Source organism: Pristiophorus japonicus, chromosome 11 (genome assembly GCF_044704955.1).
Source record: "Pristiophorus japonicus isolate sPriJap1 chromosome 11, sPriJap1.hap1, whole genome shotgun sequence".
NCBI classification, from domain to species: Eukaryota; Metazoa; Chordata; class Chondrichthyes; family Pristiophoridae; genus Pristiophorus; species Pristiophorus japonicus.
The window spans coordinates 126,163,878-126,186,058 of record NC_091987.1 but is presented as its reverse complement, the minus strand read 5'-3'; the positions used below and the strand labels follow the sequence as shown (position 1 = coordinate 126,186,058).

Sequence of the window (22,181 nt, the reverse complement as noted above, 5' to 3'; positions counted from 1 at the left end):
ATGAGCCAGAAGGCTTTCGAGGGGGACAATAAAGCACAAAGGCCCAAACTGAGCCCGATTAATACAAAGCTGCGTACCTACACCAAAGAGCTCATACCAGTCAATGGAAGCATGGCAGTGAACGTATGATGGAGCTGTGCATGACCTATGATTGTGGATTGTTGTAGGCAATGGTCCAATGCTGTTCAGCAGAAGTTGGCTAGAAAATATTAGATGGAATTGGAACGACATCAAAGCACTATCTTCAGTGGATAACGCCTCGTGTGCTCACGTGCTGAGCAAGTTTCCCTCACTATTCGAACCAGGCATCGGCAACTTCACAGGCACCAAGGTACAGATCCATCTAGGCTCCGATACACGGCCCGTCCATCACAAGGTTCGGGCAGTTCCGTACATGATGAGGGAGAAAGTCGAGATCGAACTGGAAAGACTCCAACGCAAAGGAATCATGTCACCAGTTGCGGTCAACGAGTGGCCAGTCCAATTATTCCGGTGTTGAAAGCGATGGCACGTTCAGAATCTGCAGAGACTACAAGGTAATGATTAACCAAGTCTCACTACAGGACCAGTACCCACTGCCCAAGGCGGGTGACCTGCTCGCAATGTTAGCGGGGGCAAGTCGTTCAACAAGTTGGACCTAACCTCCGCCTACATGACACAGGAGCTGGTTGAATCTTCGAAAAGACTGACATGCATCAACACACACAAAGGGCTGTTTATATTCCACAGGTGCCCTTTCGTGATTCACTCGGCTGCAGCCATTTTCCAGAGAAACATGGAGAGTTTGCTGAAATCTGTTACACGCATCGTTGTGCTTCAAGACGACATCCTGATCACAGGTCGTGACACCATCGAACACCTACACAACCTGGAAGAGGTTCTAAGTCACCTAGACAGAGTGGGACTCAGGCTGAAATGCTCCAAATGTGTTTTCCTGGCGCTAGAAGTCGAATTTTGGGAGAGAAAGGTTGCAGCAGACGGTATCAGGCCCATGGACTCAAAGACAGAGGCCATCAAGAATGCATCCAGACCACAGAATGTGATGGAGCTGTGTTCATTCCTGGGACTCTTCAACTATTTCGGTAACTTTCTACCCGGGTTGAGCATGTTGTTAGAGCCTTTGAACATGTTGCTACATATGGGTGACGACTGGGTTTGGGGCAAATCTCAAGACACAGCTTTTGAGAAGGCCAGGAACCTGCTATGTTCAAATAAGTTACTTGTACACTATGATCCATGTAAACGTTTAGTGCTAGCTTGTGATGCCTCATCGTACGGGGTCGGCTGTGTGTTACAGCAAACCAATGTATCAGGCAACCTCAAACCAGTTGCATACGCGTCTAGAAGTCTGTCTAAGGCTGAGAGAGTATGGTCGAGAAAGAGACGTTAGCATGTGTATATGGGGTTAGGAAAATGCACCAATACCTATTTGGACTTCGGTTTGAGCTTGAAACTGACCATAAGCCGTTCATTTCACTGTTTTCAGAGAGCAAAGGCATAAATACCAAGGCTTCGTCCCGCATCCAAAGATGGGCACTAACATTATTCGCTTATGACTATGTTATCCGCCACAGACCAGGCACTGAAAACTGTGCTGATGCTCTCAGCCGGCTACCATTACCCACCACTGGGGTTGAAATGGCATAGCCCGCAGACTTGCTACTGGTCATGGATGCTTTTGAGAACGAGGGGTCACCTGTCACAGCTCACCAGATAAGGACCTGGACCAACCAGGATCCTGTGCTATCATTAGTAAACAGTTGCGTCCTAAATGGGAACTGGTTGGCCGTTCCCGTGGAAATGCAAGATGAAATTAAGCCACTTCACCGATGCAAAGATGAAATGTCCATCCAGTCGGATTGTCTCTTATGGGGTGATCACATGGTTTTGCCAAAAAAAGCCAGGGAAATATTTATACGCGATCTACACAGTACCCACCCAAGCATTGTCATGCTGAAGGCAATTGCCAGGTCGCATGTTTGGTGATCCGGCATTGACTCGGACTTCAAGTCATGCATCCATCAGTGTAACACTTGCTCACAACTGAGCAATGCACCAAGGGAGACTCCATTGAGTCTTTGGTCATGGCCCTCCAAACCGTGGTCCAGGATCCACGTAGATTTTGCCGGCCCCTTCCTAGGAAAGATATTTTTAGTAGTTGTGGACGCTTACTCCAAATGGATTGAATGCGTAATCATGTCATTCAGCACGTCCACAGCCACCCATTGAAAGCCTCCGGGCCATGTTCGCCATCCATGGCTTGCCCGACGTTCTTGTCAGCGACAATGGACCGTGTTTCACCAGCTCGGAATTCAAGGAGTTTATGACCCGCAATGGCATCAAGCATGTCAGGTCTGCTCCATTTAAGCCCGCCTCTAACGGTCAAGTGGAGCGGGCAGTCCGAACAATCAAGCAGAGCAAGAAACGCATGACGGACGGCTCCCTGCAGACCCACTTGTCTCGCATTCTGCTCAGTTACCGGACGCGACCCCACTCGCTCACCGGGGTTTCCCCGGAAGAATTGTTACTGAAGAGAGCCCTCAAAACCAGGCCCTCCCTAGTCCACCGGGATCTTAATGATCACGTGGAAACCCGGCGACACCAGCAGAACATGATCGCGCGGCTGTTTCACGTGACATTGATACTAATGAGCCTGTGTTTGTCCTGAATTACGGTCATGGTCCCAAGTGGGTTGCTGGCACCGTTTTGGCCAAGGAAGGGAATAAGGTGTTTCTAATCAAACTGTTAAATGGCCAAACGTGCAGAAAGCATTTAGATCAGACCAAATTGCGATTTACTGACAACCAGGAACGACTTGAAGAGGACATCACCATCGACGATCCAACCAGCAATCGACCTCGCTGTCAATCACGAGGATGAACCCACCATTCCTGACAGCCCGGTCAGACCAGCCACGATGCAGTGCAGCAATGGTCCGGCCAACTCACACACGCCAGGGTTTGAACTTAGACGATCAACCAGGGAACAAAGGGCTCTGGATCGCCTCAAATTGTAAACTACTTGTACCGAAGACTTTGGAGAGGAGTGATGTTATGTATGTAACTATGTAATACTTGCCACCAGAGGGCGCGGCTGTTGGAGTCCTAATGGTCACCTGCACACATGTGCAGGGCCAGTATAAAAGGTTGGCTGCCATGTTGTATAGGCACTCTGGAGTTGTAATAAAGAAGACTAAGGTCACATTAAGTTTAGCTCACAGTACTCAGCCTCGTGGAGTTCTTCTATACACAACAGAAGCAGTCGTGGGACATTTAGAAAAGCATAATTCAATAAAGCAGTCAGCTGGTTTTATGAAAGGGAAATCATTTTTGATAAATTTGCTGGAGTTCTTTGAGGATGTAACGAGCAGGGTGTATGAGGGGGAACCAGTGGATGTAGTGCATTTGGATTTCCAGAAGGCATTCGATAAGGTGCCACATAAAAGGCACAAGATAAAAGTTCACAGGGTTGGGGGTACTATATTAGCATGGATAGAAGATGGGCTAATTAACAAAAACAGAGAGTCAGGATAAATGGGTCATTTTCCAGTTGGCAAGCGGTAACTAGTGGGGTGCCGCAGGGATCGGTGCTGGGTCCTCAACTATTTACAATCTATATTAATGACTTGGATGAAGGGACCGAGTGTAATGTAGCCAAGTTTGCTGATGATACAAAGATGGGTGGGAAAGCAAATTGTGAGGAGGACACAAAAAATCTGCAAAGGGATATAGACAGGCTAAGTGAGTGGGCAAAAATTTGGCAGATGGAGTATAATGTGGGAAAATGTCAGGTTATCCACTCTGGCAGAAAAAATAGAAAAGCAAATTATAATTTAAATGGAGAAAAGTTGCAAAGTGCTGCAGTACAGAGGGACCTGGGGGCCCTTGTGCATGAAACACAAAAAGTTAGTATGCAGGTACAGCAAGTAATCAGGAAGGCAAATGGAATGTTGGCCTTTATTGCAAGGGGGATGGAGTATAAAAGCAGACAAGTCCTGCCACAACTGTACAGGGTATTGGTGAGGCCACACCTAGAGTACTGCGTACAGTTTTGGTCTCCGTATTTAAGGAAGGACATACTTGCATTGGAGGCTGTTCAGAGGTTCACTAGGTTGATTCTGGAGATAAGGGGGTTGACTTATGAAGATAGGTTGAGTAGGTTCGGCCTATACTCATTGGAGTTCAGAAGAATAAGAGGTGATCTTATCGAAACATATAAGATAATGAGAGGGCTCGACAAAGTGGATGCAGAGAGGATATTTCCACTCATAGGGGAAACAAAAACTCGGGGACATAGTCTCAGCATAAGGGGCCGCCCATTTAAAACTGAGATGAGGAATTTCTTCTCTCAGAGGGTTGTAAATCTCTGGAATTCTCTGCCCCAGAGAACTGTGGAGGTTGGGTCATTGAATATTTAAGGCGGAGATGGACAGATTTTTGAGCGATGAGGGAGTAAAGGGTTATGGGGAGCAGGCAGGGAAGTGGGGCCGAGTCCATAATCAGATCAGCCATGATTTTATTGAATGGAGGAGCGGGCTCGAGGGGCCAAATGGCCTACTCCTGCTCCTATTTCTTATGTTCTTATGTTCACCTGACCAATCTCTCCCTTCAAGAGACCGGCTTGAATCTGAATGTCATGGCGTACTTACTTGAGTCCCTTGCCGATTTTGTCCAAGAACCAGCAGATAGAATTGAGGACTTCGAAGACCTAGGGATTAAACTGTGTGGCCACGAGTACAATTCAGTTCAGAGGCACGTCTGGGTACGCAACCGTCGCTATGACAATGTGGGATCCTTGTGCATGAAACACAAAAAGTTAGTATGCAGGTACAGCAAGTAATCAGGAAGGCAAATGGAATGTTGGCCTTTATTGAAGGGGGATAGAGTATAAAATCAGAGAAGTCTTGCTACAACTGTATTGGTGAGGCCACACCTGGAGTACTGCATACAGTTTTGATCTCCGTATTTAAGGAAGTATATATTTGCATTGGAGGCTGTTCAGCGAAGGTTCACTCAGTTGATTCCGGAGATGAGGGAGTTGACTTATAGGTTGAGTAGTTTGGGCCTATACTCATTGGAGTTCAGAAGAATGAGAGGTGATCTTATCGAAACATTTATAGATAATGAGGGGGCTCGAATATGTGGATGCAGAGAGGATATTTCCACTAATAGGGGAAACTAAAATTAGGGGACATAGTCTCAGAATAAGGGGCCACCCATTTAAAACTGAGATGAGGAGGAATTTCTTCTCTCAGAGAGTTGTAAATCTATGGAATTCTCTGCTCCAGAGAGCTTAGAGGTTGGGTTATTGAATATATTTAAAGTGGAGATTGACAGATTTTTGAGCAATTAGGCAATAAAGGGTTATGGGGAGCGGGCATGGAAGTGGAGCTGAGTCCATGATCAGATCAGCCATGATCTTATTAAATGGCAGAATAGGCTGGAAGGGCCAGGTGGCCTACTCCTGCTCCCATTTCTTATGTTCTTATGAGCTGAAAAGTGCGAGTAGGCTGGATAGTTCTTTTTCAGCCAGCACAGACATAATGGGCTGAATGGCCTCCTTCTGGGCCATAAATGTCTATGTTTCTATGTTTTAGGGATGGTTTTCTCACACAACTGGGTAGATCTTGACTTTGTGTAACAGTGTAAAATGGGTGAGACTGAGCCGGCAGCCCAATTTACATCTCTCCCCATTAAAGTCAGTGGAAATAAAAATCATGAGAAATGTAAAACTAAATGTTGGCTCGTTATCATCCGTGTTACATTGTCGCACAAAGTCCAGATCCACCCCAACATCTGAGGCAGGCTATTGGGAGCAGGCTACATTACATTTGGTGCTTATCTCACCATCTCAGTTGGTTTCTCACCTGGAGTTGAGTGCCTGGGATATACCCAAAAATGAAACATTTGCAGGGCCATGGGGAAAGAGCAGGGGAGTGGGACCAATTAGACAGCTCTTTCAAAGAGCTGGCACAGACACGATGGGTGCAAAGCTGATTCGATGATACTATCTAGCAATCATTGTTAGATTTGATATTGTTGTCAAAACTAGGGCCACAAGTGACAATGTGTTGGGACAGGAGCTATGAGAAGAGTCTTAGACAATATCGTTTGGGACACCATACTTAAAAATAGAGCAGCAAGTAAAAGATGGGGTGTATTTAAAGCAGGATGAGGGAATAAAATATATTCTGCTTTTAAAAACAACTAGCATCACCTAGATCAGCGGCTCAATAACAAGCGAGAAGAAATATACCAAATGTACAAATATTTTTAAACAGCAAATTGAGATTCCCATAAAGGGACACTGAAGTTATAGAAGAATGTATTAGAAAAAAATAGGACAAAAGTGGACACGAGATGGATTGTAAAGAGGGACATAAAATATTTTCACTACTATTAATAGTAAAAGGAAAGTAAAAAAAACAGGTGGGTCCTTGAAAATGACAAACTATTACAGATGATCAGGATATCAGTTTCCATACGAGTAACGTGGACAGGTTTGAATCCAGAGTAATGTGAACAGATTCTAAAGGATGCAGAATTTGTAAAAGGTTTGTTATGCAGAAACTAGAAGGAAGGAAAGAAAGAAGGACCTTTCATTCATGTCGTGTGTTTCATGTTATCAGGGCATCCCAACATGCTTCATAACTGATGAATGACTTTGAACTGTAGTCACTGCTGTTTGGTAAACAAACATGACGGTCAAATTGTGCACAGCAAGATCCCAAAAACACAATCGAAGAATGACCAGTTTGTGTTATGTTGGTTGAGAGATGAATGCTGCATTCTCTGTTCTTCTTCCAAAAGTGAACTTTTACACCCACCTAACCAGACAGACACCATATCAGTTTAATGTCTCATTCCCTCAGCACTGCACTAGAGTGTCATTTATGTGCTAAAGTAGGTCTTGAACCCACAGCCAACTGATTTAGAGGTGAGAGTGCCACCACTGAGTCAAGCTGACACTGCGAGGATTAAATAGCCACTTAGTGTGTGGGCCAGGTGGCAAACGTTCCTCGAGGAATTAAAAGAGGAAGTTCTTTTATATTCATTCTCGGGACATGGGTGTCGCTAGCGAGGCTGGCATTTATTGCCCATCCCTAGTTGCCCTTGAGAAGGTGGTGGTGGTGGGCCTTCTTTTGGAACTGCTGCAGTCCGTGTGATGAAGCTGCTCCCGCAATGTTCCTAGGTAGGAAGTTCCAGGAATTTAAACCAACGACGATGAAGGAACAGCAATATATTGCACGATTAAGACTCGGCATAAATAAGTCAGTAACAATGGGAGATTGAACATCTGATTTCATTGTGTCATCAATGCCTCAGTTACATGTTTATTTCCAAAAATGGGCAGGCAGTTCCACTGTCCACTGGAATTGAAGGCAGGGAATCGGGCCAGGGTCACAGATCACCGTGTCATTCCCTTCTGTCTGATCACTGCCCCAAATCAGTTGCGACGCAGCAGTAAATCTAGTCAAGCGTCTGATAATTCTACTAAATCAGCATTGTTTGAAGATAAGGCAAATGATGGAAAATGCTTTTCAGCTCCAGACTGCAAGACCAAATTAGAACTGGGTCAGTTAGACTTTTCTTGTCATCCTGTTGACAGATCAGAATACAACAAAGTCATGCACTTATAGCACCTTTTATTTCACTTACAATGGGATAATTTATTTTAAGATTCAGGAAATGGGGCATTACAGCCTAGCACAGCTGCCTGTGTCTGTGTCCCACACTACACAGGGGTCAGAGTTACTCAGCAGTGGAGGTTAAGAGTTGAAATCTGATAGACTGTGTGTTTATTTGAAGACTCACTATATTTAAATTATTGCATTCCAGATGTCTGACAAAATGTCAAGCAGCACTGATACAACATATTTAAGGTTTACATTCTAGATAGTCTTTGTCCTCCTCCCAGAGAAAGTTGTTTTTCTGTTTACAAGATGTTTGCCTCCTTTAGCATCCTCTAATCTATTAAATCTTCCAGCAGCACAAAGGAGTTTATTTATTGAAATGCTCCTGGGCGCTAAGAGCCCCCAAGAGATATTTGTGTTTATTTCAATTCTAAGAACATAGGAACAGAAGTAAAAAGGGAAAAAATGCATTTATAGAGCACCTTTCATGGCCTTCGGACATCCCAAAGCACTTTACAGTTAATGAAGTAATTTTGAGTTCTAATTCTGCCCTCTTGAGCATCCCTGATTATAATCGCTCAACCATTGGTGGCCGAGGCTTCTATTGCCTAGGCCCCAAGCTCTGGAACTCCCTGCCTAAACCTCTCCACTCTTCCTCCTTCAAGGCGCTCTTAAAAATACTTCTTTGACCAAGCTTTTAGTCACCTGCACTAATTTCTACTTATGTGGCTCGTATCAAATTTTTATTTCATAATACTCCTGTGAAGCTCTTTGGAATGTTTCACGACGTTAAAGGCGCTATATAAATACAAATTGTTGTAATGTAGGAAATGTGGCAGCCAATTTGCACATAGCAAGGTCCCACAATGTGATAACAACCAGATAAACTGTTCTTCGAATAGTGCCATGGGATTTTTTACCTGAGAGGGCAGACATGACATTAATCTCATCTGAAAGACGGCACGTCTGACAGTGCAGCGCTCCCTCAGTACTGCACTGAAATGTCAGTCTGGATTTTGTACTCATGTCCCTGGAGTGGGACTTGAACCCACAAACTTCTGACTTAGAGGAGAGTGCCCTACCCACTGAGCCACAGCTACAGGCTGACCCTTTCAGCCATTCAGCCTCTTAGCCTGCTTCGCCATGCTATCAGATCATGTCTGATCTGTACTTCAACTCCATTTACCTGCCTTTGCTACATATCGTTTGTTATCCTTACCCAACAAAAATATATCGATTTCACTCTGGAATAATTCAATTGACCCCCAGCATCCACAGCCTTTTGGGGATGGAGTTCCGGATTTTCACTGTCCTTTGTGTGAAAAAGTGCTTCCTGATTTCAGGCACAAATGACCTGGTTCTAATTTTATGATTGTGCCCCCTTTTTCTGGATTCCCCCACCAGAGAAAATAGTTTCTCACTATTGACCCCATCAACTCCCCTTTTGCCCACTTCTGCAAAGGGATATAGATAGCCTAAGGGAGTGAGTAAAAATTTGACAGATGGAATAAAATGTGGGAAAATGTGAGGTTATCCACTTTGGTAGGAAAAATAAAAAAGCAAATTATTATTTAAATGGGGAGAGATTACAAAATGCTGCAGTACAGAGGGATCTGGGGGTCTTTGTATATGAAACACAAAAAGTTAGCATACAGGTACAGCAAGTAATCAGGAAGGCAAATGGAGTGTTGGCCTTTATTGCAAGGAGGATGGAGTATAAAAGTAGGGAAGTCCTGCTACAACTGTACAGGGAATTGGTGAGGCCACACTTGGAATACTGCGTATAGTTTTGGTCTTATCTAAGGAGGGATATACTTGCATTGGAGGCAGTTCAGAGAAGGTTCACTAGGTTGATTCCTGAGATGAAGGGGTTGTCTTATGAAGATAGGTTGAGCAGGTTGGGCCTATACTCATTGGAGTTTAGAAGAATGAGAGATGATCTTATTGAAAAGTATAAGATGCTGAGGGGTCTTGACAGGATAGATGCAAAGAGGATGTTTCCCATCGTGGGGGAATCTAGAACTAGGGGGCATAGTTTCAGAATAAGGGGTCGCCCATTTAAAACAGAAATGAGGAGGAATTTCTTCTCTCAGAGGGTTGTGAATCTTTGGAAGTCTCTACCCCAGAGAGCTGTGGAGGCTGGGTCATTGATTATATTTAAGGTGGAGATAAACAGATTTCTGAACGATAAGGGAGTCAAAGGTTATGGGGAACGGGCAGGGAAGTGGGATTGAGGCCAAGATCAGATCAGCCATGATCTTATTGAATGGGGGAGCAGGTTCGAGGGGCCAAATGGCCTGTTCCTGCTTCTATTTCTTATGTTCTTATGTTCTTTATCACGGTAAAGATCTCTAATTCTAAGTTTCACTCTGTGAAAAGTATGTAATACTTATCGATTTATTCCTATGTTATTAAACATTAATAGGTATAAGAAGCCCACTATAAAGGCTTTCAGTCCACCTTTATGACTTTGTGATTCATCCATCTGAAAACCACAAATGAAGTTTGTTTATAAAGTGCAATCCGTCCTTCAAATAACGGGCAAAAGAATGTTAAATAAAATAGATGCAAATTAATGACTTCAATAAAAGTGCTGTCCTCCCCTTGCCTTCCTTCCATTGATAGTGTTCATTAATAAATAACAAGAAAGACAGAACTTGTTTTTTATATTTGTACCTTATCACGACCTCAAGATGTCCCAAAGTGCTTTACACGCATTGAAGAACAGGTACTTCTGAAGGGCGGTTACTGTTGTAATGTAAACAACGCGACAGAAAATTTACACACAGTACTACAAATAGCAAATGAATGAATAACCAGCTAATTTGTTTTGGGGGTATTGGATGAGGGAGGAATGTTGGCCAGAACACAGAGAACTCAATGTTCTTTCGTGAATGGAGCCATGGGATCTGTTACATTCACTTGAGCAGTCAGATGGGGCCTTGGTTTAACATCTCATCCAAAAAACGGCATCTTCGATGGTGCCACACTCAATCTTGCACTCAAGTGCCAACTGCTTAAGAAAAACAACTATAATTCTTACGGCATTTATATAGTGCATTTCACAACCTCAGGACATCCCAAAGCGCAGTCACTTGTAGAAAATGCTGGGAAGCTTTGCCTAGCGGAGGATACAGGTCGACAAGTGATCTACAAGTTAGAGAGGCACTGTAGAAGCTGTGTTTTCCCTCACATGCTTGCGAAATAAAATAGGAACTCAGAAAGCACAAAGGATGATTCTCAAAGTAATGGTTCTAAACACCCCACTGACAAGTATAGCACAAGATGAAGATAAAACGTAGATAAGTTAGCATCTTCTCGTTAAGGGCTGCAAGTGGAAAGCCCAGCCTGTGCATTTATTTTGCAATCACAATGCTTCTATGTTGCAGTCTGATCCTCATTAACCCCCCTCCCCTCCCCAATGCAGAACAATGAACGTTTCTGCAGCAGACTGTAGACTTCTGCCCTTCAAAGGTTCGATAATAGTCCTCAGACAGTCGGAACACTCTGGCAGCTCACCCCAGCCTCAAATCCTTTTTTTCTTATTGGGAGCAAGATTTGAACTTTGGAAAAACAGGAGGCTGAAATGTTACTGGTTTCACCTTTTAGTACCCAATAGATTCACAATTAATTTTAAGTGCGATTCAAAACAATGCAAGAACTTAAGGGCAGAAGGGCCACTGTGGAAGCAAGGAGTGGGCAAGGCATGGCCCAGCTCACACTAAACCACACACCACTTTCTTCCTCAGCCCATTTCTTCACTTTAACTGGCACCAAACGTTGGGGAATAATTCCACACTACTCGTGCAATGGAAAGCTACATTTGAAGAGTGACCATCAGCACACCCTTGCATCATGAATTCCTTTTTCTTTAACTCAGTGTTACAGGTGAAGCAGCGTTGGAGGCCAAAGACACGTTACCCCAATTAGTTCAAAAATAGCAAGAAATCCACACAGACCAGGCCCCTCCCCTCAGTCCCATTCCCATCCCAGTCCTACTCGTGATGGATGTAAATACTGTGGCAAGAATTTTTCCCAGAACAAAAATTCCCGCTGACAGTATGCAGCAGCTGGAGTCACTTCAAGTGCCAACAGGACTAAACGCGGAGCCGTGTTGAGGGGAGAACGAAGAGGGTAAAATGGCTCGAAATAAAGGAGAGAGGTAGAAGGGAATAGACAACATTGAATGGGAGAAGGAAGGGGAAAATGGGTGGCAATGAATGAGAGCGAAATGGGAAGAAAATGGATGCTATTGAAGGGTGCAGAAAAAGGGGAAAATGAAGGGGAGACTGAATGGAGGAAATGAAATTGAGAGGAAAAGGGGCAGAAAGTTTGAGATTGTGAGGAAGGAGAGAGCCAACATTAGTTGAGAAGGAGTGGAGAGAAAGAAGAAAGACTTGGATTTATATAGCGCCTTTCACAACTGCTGGACATCTCAAAGTGCTTTACAGCCAATGAAGTACTTTGGAGTGTAGTCACTGTTGTAATGTGGGAAACGCGGCAGCCAATTTGCGCATAAGCAAGCTCCCACAAACAGCAATGTGATAATAGCCAGATAATCTCTTTTTTTGTTATGTTGATTGAGAGATAAATATTGGCCAGGACACCGGAGATAATCCCCTGCTCTTTTTCGAAATAGTGCCATGGGATCTTTTACTTCCACTTAAGAGAACAGGCGGGGCCTCGGTTTAACGTCTCATCCGAAAGATGGCACCTCTGACAGTGCAGCACTCCCTCAGCACTGCACTGGATGTCAGCCTGGATTTTTTTGTGCTCAAGTCCCAAGAGCGAAAGAGTGCCAGTTTGAACTGAGGGAAAAGCTATCAACTAGAGCTGAGAAAGGGCAAAGAAAGAATATCAACTCTTACGAGACTGAAGGGGAAGAGTGCCAGGGTAAATAGAGGGGGTGAATAAAATGAGCGCCTGTGTGATCTTGAAGAGTTGGAGGAGGAAAGCTTGTGTCTGTGAAAGGACGGAGAGTTGGACGTGGGTTCGGCACCTCCCCGGGGCACGGTTAGATCTGTTTGACCTGTGTAATTGCACGGTGTCCCAGTGGACCCAATGAAAGATAAACTTTGCAATGCTAATACCTGATCCCAGTGGAAAGCTTCAAGATTGAAGTAAATCGATCTATTTTTATATTACCTATTGCAAACACACCTTTTCACGGTCATATGTGTGTGGATTTGTGACCAGATTAAGTCGATTGTATTTAGTATCACGGGGGTCTGTTATTAGCTTTGGATGACTGACCGAGGAGCGTGCTGGTCGACTGCCCTGTTCAGCAGTGAAGAGCCCCCATGATTTTGAGGCCCCAGCCCTCATTTAAATTCACCAGGTGAGCATCAAGGTGCCCGACATAGCTCACCAGATTGAAGACTGAAAACCGGGCCAGTGCGGTGGGTGTGGGGGTCATGATCGCAGAGGGTGAGGGTCCCAAGACTGCATTCCTGCTTCTCCGAGGCCCACGATAGTAATTGAACACTTACCTTTGGCTGGACCTCTGCTCTTCCACTGTCTCGGGAACTGATTGAAGCCGACACTGTGCACCTAAAATGGCAATCGATGTCCTATTTGAGTCACAGGACCCTGATTTCCGCATTAAAAGGTGTCAGGTGTGGCCCAGTTGTTAGCATCCTCGACTCTGAGTCAGAAGGTTGTGGGTTCAAGCCCCAACCCAGAAAACTTTGAGCACAAAAATCAAGGCTGACACTCCAGTGCAGTACTGAGGGCATGCTGCACTGATGGAGGTGCTGTCTGGAGGATGAGATATCAAACTGAGGCCCTGTCTGCCCTCTCAGGTGGATGTAAAAGATCTCATGGCACTATTTTGAAGAAGAGCAGGGGAGTTCTCCCTAGTGTCCTGGCCAATATTTATCCCTCAATCAACTCCACTAAAACAGATTATCCGGTCAATCATCATCATCATAGGCAATCCCTCGGAATCGAGGAAGACTTGCTTCCACTCTTAAAATGAATCCTTAAGTGGCTGAACAGTCCAATATGGGAACCACAGGTGGGACAGATAGTTGTTGAAGGAAAGGGAGAGTGGGACAGATTTGCCACACGCTCTTTCCGCTGCCTGAGCTTGATTTCTGCATGCTCTCGGCGATGAGACTCGAGCGCCCTCACGGATGCACTTCCTCTACTTGGGGCGGTCTTTGGCCAGGGACTCCAAGGTGTCGGTGGGGATGTTGCACTTTATCAGGGAGGCTTCGAGGCTGTCCTTGTAACGTTTCCACTGCCCGCCTTGGGCTTGTTTGCCATGAAGGAGTAGAGCGCTTGCTTTGGGAGTCTTGTGTGTGGCATGCGAAATATGTGGCCTGCCCAGCGGAGCTGATCGAGTGTGGTCAGTGCTTCAATGCTGGGGATGTTGGCCTGGTCGAGGACGCTAATGTTGGTGCGTCTGTCCTCCCAGGGGATTTGTAGGATCTTGTGGAGACATCGTTGGTGGTATTTCTCCAACGACTTGAGGTGTCTACTGTATATGGTCCACGTCTCTGAGCCATACAGGAGGGCGGGTATCAACACAGCCCTGCAGACCATGAGCTTGGTGGCAGATTTGAGGCCTGATCTTCGAGCACTCTTTTCCTCAGATGGCCGAAGGCTGCACTGGCGCACTGGTGGCGGTGTTGAATCTCATCATCAATGTCTGCCCTTGTTGATAAGAGGCTCCCGAGGTATGGGAATTGGTCCACGTTGTCCAGGGCCACGATGTGGAGCTTGATAACTGGGTGGGGGTGGGGGGGGGAGTGCTGTGTGGCGGGGTCAACTGGTGGAGGACCTTTGTTTAGCGTAAGGCCCATGCTGTCGTACGCCTCAGTAAATACGTTGACTATGTCCTGGAGTTCAGCCTCTGTATGGTTGAGGAGGACTCTAGCGACAACTTTCCCAGTGGCTGATAGCAGGGAGATTCCTCTGTATTTGCTGGAGTCGGACTTGTCCCCTTTTTTAAAGATGGTCACGATCACTGCATCTCTGAGATCTCTGAGATCTCTGATGGAGTGAGATCTGGTCATTATCACATTGCTGTTTGTGGGAGCTTGCTGTGCGCAAAATGGCTGAAGCATTTCCTACACAACAACAACTTGTATTTATATAGCGCCTTTAATATAGTAAAACTTCCCAAGGCGCTTCACAGGAGTGTTATAAGACAAAAAAATTAATTTGACACCGAGCCACATAAGGAGAAATTAAGGCAGAACTTGGTCAAAGAGGTGGGTTTTAAGAAGTGTCTTGAAGGAGCAAAGAGAGGTAGTGAGGCTGAGAGGTTTATGCAGGGAGTTCCAAAGCTTAGGGCCCAGGCAGCTGAAGGCACGGCCACCGATGGTTGAGTGATTATAATCAGGGATGCTCAAAGGGGAAAATTGGAAGAGGGCAGATATCTCGGAGGGGGGAGGGGGGGTTGTGGAGCTGACGGAGATTACAGAGAAAGGGAGGGGCGAGGCCATAGAGGGTTTTGTAAACAAGGATGAGAATTTTGAAATTGATGTGTTGCTTAACTGGGAGCCAATGTAGGTCAGCGAGCACAGGGGTGATGTGTGAATGGGACTTGGTGGAGTTGGGACACGGGCTGCCAAATTTTGGATGACCTCAAGTTTACGTAAGGTAGAATGTAGGAGGCCTGCCAGGAATGCGTTGGAATAATCGATGTCTAGAGGTAACAAAGGCATGGATGTGGGTTTCAGCAGCAGATGAGCTGAGGTAGGGGCGGAGACGGGCGATGTTACAGAGGTGGAAATAGGCGGTTTTAGTTATGCCACAGATATGTTACAATAGTGAGTTCACTTCAAAAAGTACTTCATTGACTGTAAAGTGCTTTGGGACGTCGGTGGTCGTAAAGGCGGTAGGCCCCTTTTAAAATGGAGCCAAACACATCGCCGGTGGTACAAGGGTGGCAAGGTTACCCACCCTGTTTCCAGGCTAGTACTGCCCCTTTCATCATCATAGGCAGTCCCTCGGGATCGAGGAAGACTTGCTTCCACTCTTAGCATGTTCTTAGGTGGCTGTACAGTCCAATATGAGAACCACAGTTCCTGTCACAGGTGAGACAGATAGTCATTGAGGGAAAGGGTGGGCAGGGAACCTGGTTTGCCGCACGCTCCTTCTGCTGCCTGCGATTGACCTTTGCATGCTCTCGGCGACGATACTCGAGGAGCTCAGTGCCCTCCCGAATGCACTTCCTCCACTTAGGGCGGTCTATGGCCAAGGACTCCCAGGTATCAGTGGGAATGTCGCACTTTATCAGGGAGGCTTTGAGGATGTCCTTGTAACGTTTCCTCTGCCAGCCTTTGGCTCGTTTGCCGTGGACAAGTTCCGAGTAGAACGCTTGCTTTGAGAGTCTCGAGTCTGGCATGCGAACTATGTGGCCTGCCCAGCGGAGCTGATCAAGTGTGGTCAGTGCTTCAATGCTGGGGATGTTGGCCTGGATGAGGACGCTAACGTTTGTGCGCCTGTCCTCCCAGGGGATTTGCAGGATCTTGCGGACACATCGCTGGTGGTATTTCTCCAGCGACTTGAGGTGTCTACTGTACATGGTCTACGTCGTTGAGTCATACAGGAGGGTGGGTATTACTACGGCCCTGTAGATCATGAGCTTGGTGACAGATTTGAGGGACTGATCTTCAAACACTCTTTTCCTCAGGCAGCCAAAGGCTGCACTGGCGCACTGGAGGCGGTGTTGGATCTCATCATCAATACCTGTTCTTGTTGATAGGAGGCTCCTGAGATAAGGGAAGTGGTCCACGTTGTCCAGGGCCACACCGTGGATCTTGATGTTTGGGGGGCAGTGCTGTGCGGTGAGGACAGGCTGGTGTAGGACCTTTGTCTTACTAATGTTTAGCGTAAGGCCCATGCTTTCATATGTCTCGGTAAATACGCCGACTATGTCCTGGAGTTCAGCCTCTGTGTGTGCACAGACGCAGGTGTTGTCCGCGTACTGTAGCTCGACAACAGAGGTTGGAGTGGTCTTGGACCTGGTCTGGAGACGGTGAAGGTTGAATAGCTTCCCACTGGTTCTGTAGTTTAGTTCCACTCTAGCGGGGAGCTTATCAACTGTGAAGTGGAGCATGGCAGCGAGGAAGATTGAGAAGAGGGTTGGGGCAATGACGCAGCCCTGCTTGACCCCAGTCTGGACATGAATTGGGCCTGTGATGGATCCATTGGTAAGGATCACAGCTTGCATGTCGTCATGGAGAGGCGGAGTATGGTGACGTACTTTTGGGAGCACGCCAGGGTCAGCAGGGACACAGACCTCTGGGGAGGCGTGATTGGCAGAGAGGGGGTAGGGAAAGCCAGCTCCAGCGGTACCCTACTCCTGACAAAATGTCTAGAGCATGAACTTGTCATCACCAACACCTTGTTCCATAAGAGAGACAAAACAACACCCTCGCTCCAAGCACTGGCAGCTGCACGACTATGTCATCGTCCGAGCCAGGGATCGCACAGATGTGCGCACCACCCATGCCATGACAGGAGCTGATGACTGCTGGACGGACCACCGCCTAATCAGATCCATCATTGACATCAACATAGCCCTAAAGCGAAGGGGACAGCAGCAGCAGTGTCACAAAAAAGTCAATGCCGGGGCACTTAAGGACCAGCTAAGAGAACCCTTTACAGTCAGCACCTCACAGCTAACCTGACGTGCCTTGATGACCCCGAGACGCAGAATGCCCACAGCACTTGGTCTGCCCTCCAGGCCTCCATAATCAGTGTCTGCAAGGAGACGCTCGGTCACTCAACCAGGAAACACCAGGACTGGTTTGATGAGAATGATCAGGAGATTCAAGAACTAATAGACTGCAAATGCAGGGCATTTCTGAGCCTTAAACAGCAACCCAACTCGGGAGCAGCAAAGCAGCATTACAGGCGGCTAAAGACTAAGGTCCAACAAAAAACCCGGGACCTAAAGAACAGGTGGTGGATGGGAAAGCACAGGAGATACAGCAGCTGACCGACAGCTATGATGTGTGAGGATTCTTCGCCGCAGTCAAGGCCACATATGGACCAAACTCCCAAGGCCCCGCCCCACTCCTGGCCAAGAACAGGGAAACACTCATCAAGGACACCGAGGCAGTCAGGGCCCGTTGGAGGGAGCACTTTGAAGATCTCCTCAACTGAGACTCTGCCTTCGACTCGAGTGTCCTCGACTCCATTCCGAAGCATGCTACCCACCACTGCCTCAGTCAAACCCCAACACTGCACGAGGTAGAAAAGGCCATAAGACATCTAAAAAACAAGGCTACAGGAGCGGATGGAATCCCTGCTGAGGCACTGGAGTATGGCGGAGAGGCACTGCTGGCGCGAATACACGACCTCATCTCTCTCATCTGGAGAGAGGAGAGCATGCCGGGAGATCTTAGAGATGCAGTGATCGTGACCATCTTTAAAAAAAGGGGACAAGTCCGATTGCGGCAACTACAGAGGAATCTCCCTGCTATCAACCACTGGGAAAGTGGTCGCTAGAGTCCTCCTCAATCGTCTTCTCCCCGTGGCTGAGGAGCTCCTCCCGGAGTCGCAGTGTGGTTTTTGCCCCCTCCAGGGCACAACGGACATGATCTTTGCAGCGCAACAGCTGCAGGAAAAATGCAGGGAACAGCGCCAGCCCTTATACATCGTCTTCTTCGACCTTACAAAGGCCTTTGACACTGTCAACCGTGAGGGTCTATGGAGCGTCTTCCTCCGTTTCGGACTGCCCCTTTACTACCAGGAGAATGGCAGTGAAAATTGACCTCGTGCTGACCTTACAGTGTGAGTCCTCACAAGAAAACCAAATTCAATTTCCCTCAGTGCAAAAAAAGAAAAAATACTTCCTCTTCCTCAGAAATGCCCGTGTACATAACCCCTTTAGTTTGTGAATCGATGTCGAATAACTGCAGCCACTTCCAATGAATGAAATGCTCTTTAGCTCAATATCAACTCTCATTTTAAATTAAAGGATCAAAATGGTAAATCTATTAATTCAGAGCCCATCTTCTCCGAGAGTTAGAAGTTAAATGTTGCATCATTGGTTTGACAACACTACTATTACTAGTGCTGCGCTATCCTTCAGTTCCCCCGCCCATTGCCCGATCCGCATGTTAACCCACCCCAGGAGGTTGTCCAACACCCCGAGCCCAGCCTAGCCCAGGAGAGGCGGAGCCTGAGTCACTGGCGATCGCGACAGGCGGGCGATGGAGAAGAGCGGTACTGGGGAGGACTCGGGAGCAGAGACCGGAGGGTAGGTCCGTGTGTCTGTAAATGTCAGTGAATGGGAGAGGATTATATGTTTGTGTCTGTATCTCTGTGAGTGTGTGTGTAAACAGGGGAGGAGGGGGGGCATTATATGTGTGTGTGAGACAAAATAGTTGTCGGTCCTGGTAACTGATACGTGTTAAAGAATCAGTCCCTGGTGAATATGCTGAGAGTAAAATGAATGAGGTCCCCATTTGAAAGGCATTTATTGTCAATAATACTGGACAAGTCTACTGTGACAAATCTTTGGGTTTTATTTCTCTAATTGGATTATGTGCTACCTTTTATTTATATATACAAATAAATCTATACATATATTTATATACATATATTTTATTTTTATATACAAATAAATCTATACATATATAGATAGAGAGATTTATGTTTATTTATAAATATATATATTTATTTATGTATAGAGAGAGAGATCGATATAGATATAGATATTTATATTTCTATATTTATATATATATATATATTTATATATCCAGCCTGTAAAACTGTAACAAGTTAGGCTTGTTAAAAAGAACTGCCGCTGTCCGTCACTGGCAGGTGGGAGTCTGTAGGTAATCCCTGGAGCATATTATGGGTTGAGGCTGTGTCTAAATGGTTATTTGAGAAAGCGGATGGTCCACAGGGGTTAGATTTCACTGTTAAGAATGAGTAGCACAACTGTCTAAGTATAATACAATCCGGAACATGTCGTGCACGCCAAGAATTGTAGCCGGTTCACAGATAGGGCTCGGGAACTCAAAGGTAACCTGGCATTGGGAGGCGTCATTCTTAAAACAAAAGATACTGGAGGAACTATTGTAGATGTTAGAGCTTTTGTTCAAAAGCATCCATGCTTTTGTTATCTCTAGACTATTCCAATGCTCTTCTGGCCAGCCTCCCACCTTCCACTCTCCATAGATTAGAACTCATCCAAAACTCTGCTGCCCCTATCCTAACTCGCCCCGAGCCCTGTTCACCCATCACCCCTGCACTCACTGACCTACATTGGCTCCGAGTGCATCAATGCCAGCCTTTTTTTCAAATCTCTACATAGCCTCGCCCCTCTCTATCTCTGTAATCTCCTCCAGCCCCACCACCTTCTGAGAGCTTTGCGTTCCTCCAGCTCTGGCCTGCTATCCATCCCCCACTTCCTTCGCCCCACCGTTGGCGGCCGTGCCTTCAGCCGTCTTGGTCCTAAGCTCTAGAATTCCCTCCCCAAATCTCTCCACCTCGCCACCTCTTTCTCCTCCTTTAAGACAGTCCTTAAAAGCCACCTCTTTGACCAAGCCTGTCCTAGTGTCTCCTTTGGCCCGGTGTCACATTTTGTCTCCTGTGAAGCACCTTGGGATGTTTTACTGCGTTAAAGGTGCTATGTAAATGCAAGCTGTTGTTTAGTCATTTTATTGTAATATGATGTACTGTTGCAATGAAATGATATTCATGCATTGATACATGTTTGCAACTAGCATTGTTAGTTCAGGGTTTTTTTTAAAATGGAGATTAATGGATACCCGGGAGTGAGTTGTGAGGTTGGAATCTGACGGAGGGATTTAGATGACATCATAAGCCACAACATGAAAGCTAAAGTCATTGATAATCATCAGTTGAACCCAGCGATTAGATTACAGCATTGGAATTCATTTCCTGATGTCTACTTTCTCAAAAATAATATAGTGCGCGTTAAGTTTGTGGACTTCTCATGGCACTGATACACTGCAGCTTTTTCTGTGTTTGGAGAATTACAGAGCGAGCTAATACACCCTCCAGTTCAGCCTCACTATCTGGTCCACATGCACAAAGCCTCTCTCACCAATGTCCAAAGGCCAGTTCAATTTAGCGTCCGTGATGATGGTTGATTCCATGCTAACACTAAAACGTTTGACAAATTAAGTTTAGTTGGGTTAAAAAAGGAACGTAGACTTGCATTTATATAGCGCTTTTCACAAAAGGAACATGGGGTCGACATTCATTATGGTCGTTTTTGAGACGGTGTCACTGCCTGAGTGCTGATTTTAATGCTGGCCGTTAGGTGCAGCCTCAAAGTACTAAATTCAGTTTTTACGCCCAAAGATGAGAAAGCAGTGCTAAAAAGTGGTGTTGCACACTCATCCTCAGATGGCAGCTCAAGTGGCCGACTGAATTTCCTGACGGGAAACTGTCGCCATGCTGGAAAAGAAACGGGAAGAAAAAAAAACAAAAACTTCTCTGATCTACACACACACTCCCCACTCTTAAAACTAATGAAAACATGCAGAAATAAATAAAGAGAAAAACTTACCTTCCTTTGTGGGCGATTCCGTCCGAGTTAGAAACATAGAAACATAGAAAATAGGTGCAGGAGTAGGCCATCCAGCCCTTCGAGCCTGCACCACCATTCAATAAGATCATGGCTGATCATTCCTTCAGTACCCCATTCCTGCTTTCTCTTCATACCCCTTGATCCCTTTAGCCGCAAGGGCCATATCTAACTCCCTCTGAATATATGCAATGAACTGGCATCAACAACTCTCTGCGGTAGGGAATTCCACAGGTTAACAACTCTCTGAGTGAAGAAGTTTCTCCTCATCTCAGTCCTAAATGGCTTACCCCTTATCCTTAGACTGTATCCTCTGGTTCTGGACTTCCCCAACATCGGGAACATTCTTCCTGCATCTAACCTGTCCAGTCCCGTCAGAATTTTATATGTTTCTATGAGATCCCCTCTCTTCCTTCTAAACTCCAGTGAATACAGGCCCAGTCGATCCAGTCTCTCCTCATATGTCAGTCCTGCCATCCCGGGAATCAGTCTGGTGAACCTTCGCTGCACTCCCTCAATAGCAAGAACGTTCTTCCTCAGATTAGGAGACAAAAACTGAACACAATATTCCAGGTGGGGCCTCACCAAGGCCCTGTACAACTGCTCCTATACTCAAATCCCCTTGCTATGAAGGCCAACATACCATTTGCCTTCTTCACCGTCTGCTGTACCTGCATGCCAACCTTCAATGACTGATGAACCATGACACCTCCCCTTGCACCTCCCCTTTTCCTAATCTACCGCCATTCAGATAATATTCTGTCTTCGTGTTTTTGCCCCCAAAGTGGATAACCTCACATTTATCCACATTATACGACATCTGCAATGTATTTGCCCACTCGCCCAACCTGCCCAAATCACCCTGCAGCCTCTTAGCATCCTCCTCACAGCTCACACTGCCACCCAGTTTTGTGTCATCTGCAAACTTGGAGATATTACACTCAATTCCATCATCTAAATCCATAATATATATATTGTAAAGAGCTGGGGTCCCAGCACTGAGCCCTGCGGCACTCCACTAGT

General features: G+C 46.0%; 1 protein-coding gene across 1 annotated transcript in view; it reads left to right on the top strand.

The window, feature by feature from the left end:
- Window positions 1-775: 775 nt before the first annotated feature.
- LOC139275573 (protein FAM124A) overlaps window positions 776-22,181 on the top strand; it is a 78,069-nt gene continuing 56,663 nt past the window's right edge. The window contains exons 1-2 of the mRNA XM_070892743.1: window positions 776-1,082; window positions 4,613-4,814. Coding sequence (XP_070748844.1) covers window positions 776-1,082; window positions 4,613-4,814 — 509 coding nt within the window. The remainder of the gene's footprint in view (window positions 1,083-4,612; window positions 4,815-22,181) is intronic.